Source organism: Cucurbita moschata, unplaced genomic scaffold, assembly GCF_002738365.1.
Source record: "Cucurbita moschata cultivar Rifu unplaced genomic scaffold, Cmos_1.0 Cmo_Scf00037, whole genome shotgun sequence".
Lineage (NCBI taxonomy): Eukaryota > Viridiplantae > Streptophyta > Magnoliopsida > Cucurbitales > Cucurbitaceae > Cucurbita > Cucurbita moschata.
Window position 1 is genome coordinate 233,798 of NW_019268553.1, and position 5,766 is coordinate 239,563.

At 37.6% G+C, this 5,766-nt stretch overlaps 2 protein-coding genes and 1 long non-coding RNA gene across 4 annotated transcripts in view; 1 reads left to right on the plus strand and 2 right to left on the minus strand.

Moving 5' to 3' along the window:
* The window catches only part of LOC111431916, a 17,653-nt gene extending 16,125 nt beyond the window's left edge, over positions 1-1,528 (minus strand). Inside the window, exon 1 of one of the 2 annotated variants that reach the window (XR_002708591.1) lies at positions 1,323-1,528. This is a non-coding gene — a long non-coding RNA (uncharacterized LOC111431916). The remainder of the gene's footprint in view (positions 1-1,322) is intronic. The other variant, XR_002708590.1, reaches the window with a different exon arrangement.
* A 151-nt stretch (positions 1,529-1,679) lies between these two features.
* Positions 1,680-3,431, plus strand: LOC111431906 (uncharacterized membrane protein At1g16860-like). Its single transcript, XM_023068629.1, has 4 exons — positions 1,680-2,066; positions 2,383-2,538; positions 2,822-3,033; positions 3,117-3,431. The coding sequence occupies exons 1-4, from the start codon at positions 1,749-1,751 to the stop codon at positions 3,340-3,342; spliced, it is 912 nt and encodes a 303-aa protein (XP_022924397.1). The 5' UTR covers positions 1,680-1,748; the 3' UTR covers positions 3,343-3,431.
* Positions 3,432-3,853: 422 nt separating this feature from the next.
* LOC111431914 (cytochrome b5-like) lies at positions 3,854-5,522 on the minus strand. The gene is made up of 4 exons (XM_023068636.1): positions 5,435-5,522; positions 5,228-5,329; positions 4,456-4,522; positions 3,854-4,355 (listed from the first exon to the last, which is right to left on the minus strand). Exons 2-4 carry the CDS (start codon positions 5,312-5,314, stop codon positions 4,030-4,032), a joined length of 480 nt encoding a protein of 159 aa, XP_022924404.1. The 5' UTR covers positions 5,315-5,329; positions 5,435-5,522; the 3' UTR covers positions 3,854-4,029.
* Between the last annotated feature and the right edge of the window lie 244 nt (positions 5,523-5,766).

Sequence of the window (5,766 nt, forward strand, 5' to 3'; positions counted from 1 at the left end):
TTCTTTTTTTTTTTTTTTTTTTTTTTCTCTCTTCCCTTTTCGTTGTTTGGTTGGTTGGGGATAGGGATTCATATGCTCAGTTATGAACTAGAAGTAGTGCTCACTTTACACAAAGATTCTCAGGTTTGTGGTGCTTCTTTGGTATTAGTGTCATCTCACGAAAGATTTAACCCAGCACATAAGGAAACCAAAGGAATAATGTCAGTAAACTCTAGGATTTTAATGGTCGAATTTGATATCATGGAGATTATTCCTATGCTGAAAATAGCTAGAAGATGTCCGTCTTTTCCATCGTAGGTTCTTCAGAAGATCTTTTAATCATGTAAGATATGCTAAACATCATCTAAAACGTAAACAGGAATAGTAAGTCAATGTAACTTCATATTCGCCCACCTAAAAACTAAAAGGCTTAGATAAACTAACCCTCAAAAAATCCTAGTCGGAGAAGGCTTGAGAATGCTAATCAGCGAATGGTTGATATAAAACTTTACATCATGAATTTGAAGTCTTGTTTTCTATCAACAAAATGCAAAAATGAGCCCTGTACTTCATCACTTTGCTAGTACACACTTCATCCAATTTCTGAATCCTCTTCTAGCCCTCAAATTTAATGACCAGTCCCACTTCATCCTTCCATCTACGTCAACTATTATTTATGAGCAGACAAGATTTATCCACTGGCAACATTTTTCTTCGATTAAAAGCACATTCGTCCCCTTTCTTCAATTTCAACTAGCTAGGTTCATGTTAACTACAGATAAGAAGGTAAGTTTTACAGAATTACTTGATAAGAACATAATAACTCTTGTTCTTGAAAGCCAATGGCAGAAGTAAGATTTTGAAACAAAATTTTTATGACCTTGAAAATTAAGTTTCATTTTCTTTTTAATAACATTAACCGAGTGGAAAAGAACTCGCGCTTGAAAACAAGTGGTCTCCCCCCTTAACATTAAGTGCTCTGCTCACCGCCTGTACTAGATCAAACTTTTATGAACGCTCAGTGCTCACCATAATTTCTAGGGTTCACGGAGAAACTCAATGAAGGCAGCATTTATCGCTATAGTGAGTTCAATTCTAGGACGAATTAAATGCCACATTCACGGCCTAGATTCGAGTCTCCCAATTCTATATGAAGAACCCCAACCTACATCGTTATTTGTTTACTTAAATCATACTCTTATCTTTCTAAGTTTCAAAGAAAATGCAAGTAAAACCAACGCAATAATAACAGTTAAGCACAACTTAATCGGTATTCCTTAAAGAAATTTCATGATAATAAAACTTGAACTGAATTTGAAAATGTCGGAAGAGGAGGATCAAACCTTTAGCATTGGGAGCTTCTGTTCTTTCGATCTTAGAAACAGGAGGCCGAAGCTCCACGATTTCCCGCTGGAATTGGCAATATAAACGCGCGGTTCTGAACCTAACGCAGACGATCATTGCCAGATTCCAAATCGTCAATTAAAATACTCAATTATTTGGCGGTACTTATTTTACTTTTTAAAATGAATTTCGAGAAATTGTAAAGTTTTTCCATATTTTCATAGACAATTATGTAAGTTGCCTCTAAGACCAAAAAGGTAATTTAATGAAATAAAGAAATAAATAAATAGTTATTTAAAAATAAAAATAAAAATGAAAAAGAGAAAAGGAAAAAACAATGAAGCCGTTTGACTATGGTACCAATTAACCGCACTGCCCCTCGCCTCGGCTGATTCTCTTGCACAGAGACGACAGACGAGCGAGTAATGAGCGACCTCTCCATTGCAGCTCCCACCGTAAAACACCACCATTACACCGCTTGCAACCCCATTCCCTCCGCCGCCCTCTACATTCTCATACCCCTTTTCATTTTGGGATTTTCCGTCTCCATTTTCGTCCTCGCGGTGGTTCACAACGCCTTCTTCTTCGTCTCTATCCTCCTTCTAGCCATCTTTCTCTCTGCTTTCGCCCTCTGGAATAGCCTCTACTTCTCCTCCAAAGCTGCAATGCTCTCATTTCTTCACTCTTTTCCCGACTCCGACCTCACACTTGCCTGCGAAGGTCAACTCGTTAAGATTACAGGGGTATTCCTTCTCTAATTTATTTCTTCTCCCTTTTCAGCTTAATGGGTTATCAGATTTTCGTGAGTAGGTTGTATTTTCTCTTTTCAATAGCCACCGCTCATGGGTGTGATTTGTTTCTGCATATTTTTGTTTTCCCTTTCAGCAATTCGTATGGGAGGTTCTGAAAACGTTTCCGTTGAGTTGATAATTGTAAAATGTTTGCTTCTGACATTTACATAGTTGATGTTAGCTGTTTGGGATTTCATTTATTGTTGTTCTTAAGTACCCTGCAGATGAATTGGAGGATTAATGTTGTTGTTTGCTGTTTCATATTCAGTTTGCTTCGTGCGGGAGTGTCTCCCTTGAATCATCCTATGAAAAGGCTAGTGGGTGTATTTATGCTTCTACTTCTCTATATGAATATAGAGGAATGTCTCTGGTTTTTCAAAAGGTCACCCAACCTTACTGTGGTTGGAAGTTAGCATACAGTGAGGTATGCAAATTCCACTCCCAACAAACGTTTCGTTTCTTTGTTTCTATTGTTTTCTTGCGACAATGTCACTTTATGTTGTTTGGAAGCTACTGCATGAAGTGAAAGAACTGTCATTTAGCTCCATTTTTTCTTTATGGTTCAAATGTCCCCAGTTGTATTCATTATCTTGACATCCTTATCTGCTCATTTTGGGATTTTTATTTGACCTTGATATCAGTTTTTGTTATGATGGGTATGTGTTTAAGATTATTAATACCGCAGTGCTGGTATTTCTACCTGGCAGAGGTTCTCCACGGATTTCTACATAACTGATAGAAAAAGTGGTATTAGAGCTATGGTTCAGGCTGGCCCAGGTAGTAAACTGGTTCCTCTTATTATTGAGAGCAAGCTTGTTAATACTACCAGACACCGTAAGATTCTGTCTTCTTCCTTGAGAAAATGGCTGAGAGACCGAAACCTTTCTACCGAAGCTCAAATGCTTCGACTTGAAGAGGGGTAACCGCTTGTCGTGATAGCACCTGTTTGTTTGACTATGTTTGGCCGTAATTTCAGTAGCTAATTCCATGTGATTTTAGCAGATATGTTCAGGAAGGGAGCTTGGTGTCTGTAATGGGAATGTTGCATAAGAGCAACGGTCATTTAACAGTAGTTCAACCTCCAGATGCAATCTCTACCGGATGTTCATGGCGGAAACTTCTTCTTCCCATTGATATTGATGGGCTAATCCTTGGGGTCTCACAGACGTCCGGCCCTTCGCTCGTTCGGGGATCGTTATGTCAGCAAGAACAGTTGGCTGATATATGAGGCTTGAACAGTATGTTGTAGATTGAAATTTTAATCTTCCTAACCTTTTGCTTATCACTAGTAATTTTGATCTTCTTTCAGTTCATCTATCTCTGCGCCTTTCGTTTCCAGGGCTACATTTGTTCGTGTCCGTAGGTTTCAGCCTTCACTGCTTTAATCAGCTAAAACTATAGATCATCTTAGGACTTAAAACGAGAAATAAGTATTTTAGAATAATCATGAATATTCATTTAAAAAGTTGAGAAAAAAAATAAACAATGTTACTCCTACAAAAATGACAAAGCGGGTTCGAGAAAAAATTTCATAGATGTGTTTCATATCGAAAATATATAGATAGTTCAATTATACTAATTAAAATATTAATCTATACATAGTTTAGTAGATTGATTTCTCAAAGGTTGATGGCTGCAAGTGAGAATGAGCCCATTTTAGACAACCCATTATTTCAACTTCATTGAACCTGATATATCTGGTGAGTTGAATATTGTAGAACAAAAGACAGAAAACAGGATAAGGAATGAAGAAGAGGCAAATGAAAACTCCCTTCTCAGATATTAGCAAGAAGGCTGTGGCTGAGAAACCTAGATAGATAACAAAGAATGTCTTCAACAGAACATGATAGAATGTCTACTACACAGCTCTGGCTTATTGCAAAACTCAAGGCATCTATGGTTGGACAAATTTCGCTTACTGTTTCTTGCCATAGTATTGCATATAATATGCAATACCCAAAATCAGCAGGGGAATCAGAACTTGCAATACTTTTTTCAAAGATCCTGGAGATTCAGCTGACGACGTTGTTGTTGTTGTTGGTGCTGCTGCTTTTGGTTCTGCTGCTGCCGTTGGTTTTGCTGCTGCTGTTGTCGCTGTCCCCGATTGGGGTGCTGGTGGTCGATTGGCAACTGCCTTTGGAAGGGTAGACATGTCCACATTACCAACATAATATTCTTCCATTTGCTCCGACGCAGTTAAACTGTGACCCACTTCTTCGAAATCATCAGTGGCATCTCTTTCTGCACACATTCAAGATTGTTTCTCCAATCATTCATAACGTGGTGTGATCATTTTTGTTGGATATCTTCAAATAGAAACAAGTAATCAAGTTGGACTTACCAGTAGCTAACAGCAAGACTTCATCACCTCCAGGATGATCTTCTAGAAGGGAGGTGACATCATACACCTAACATGGATCACAAAAACTACTTTGGGGAAAGGCAACGAAACACAACAACAATATAAAGGAAGAGGATAGAAAAAATACAAATCTTATCACCCAAATTGAAGGTGTCTTATTTTAGGTATATCTAGGAGAAGAATACAGAGATAACTGATAGTACACATAATCTGTTATTCCCAGGACTAAGATTTTGCACGGTTTTGTGGTTGAATTAGTGAATTTCACGAGCATGGTTGTTTAAATTGTAAATTTCGAGCAAATGGACCGAAAAGGAATGTTTGAGGCCAAATCGGTGTTTAAAGGGAGAGAAAATGTGATTAAGTGAGGAAATCAAATCTCCTTCCTATGTTGTTAAACGTAAAAGAAGTTTGAGGCCTAAAATTCTTCTTTGATGAAAGTTGGAGCTTAGATTCATTGCAAACTACAATACCAGAGTTTTTCCTCTTGAACAATTCCACGAAATACGTCTCACACATGCATAGGATTTATGTTTTAATCCTCAACAACTGATTTCACATCAGAAGAAAAGATGAAGAACAAGTTCCTGTCATTTCTCGAGTAATGAGTTCAAAGATTGTTAGGAGAAAGATCAAGAAACTAATAGGCTTAATCTCATTTAAGTCTACTGTTCCATTGGCAAATACGATTTGAGTTCTGAACAAACAATTTCACAAAATGAAGATTAGAAGAGAGATTGTTAAATCAGACCTTTCCAGAGATTATAACCCAACAATCCTGCTGGTTATTGTGTTTAGCCACTTCATCGAAGACGAAAACCTTAGGATCCGAAGCCATTTCCGAAACAATCAACTGAAAATAAAAATGAAGCTCAATCCACAATGAAGCAGTCGATTAAATTAGAGAATGAGAGGAATCAAACACGGAAGAACCGAGGAAGAATGTGGGGTTACTTACAGAATGAACGTTGAAGGAAATTGGAGAAACAGCCCAAATCAGCACGGTTTCTTCTCCATTGACTACCACTACCAGCCATTTCTTGCGACTTTTATCTGGCCGGTTTCGCTGGCTAAATGACACCCCGCGAATGGATTTGTTTTCTTGCAACAATTTCACTTCAGTCCCTGTTTTCATATATTTTTACCAAGTTCACCCCAAAATTTTCCTTAATTTCGGAGCCCGCGTCGTGCATGATTAAAACGTGTATCTGCATTATTCTGATTAGGCCACGCGTTTTTTTTTTTTTTTTTTTTTTTTTTTTTTTTTTTTTTTTTTTTTTTTTCTCTTTT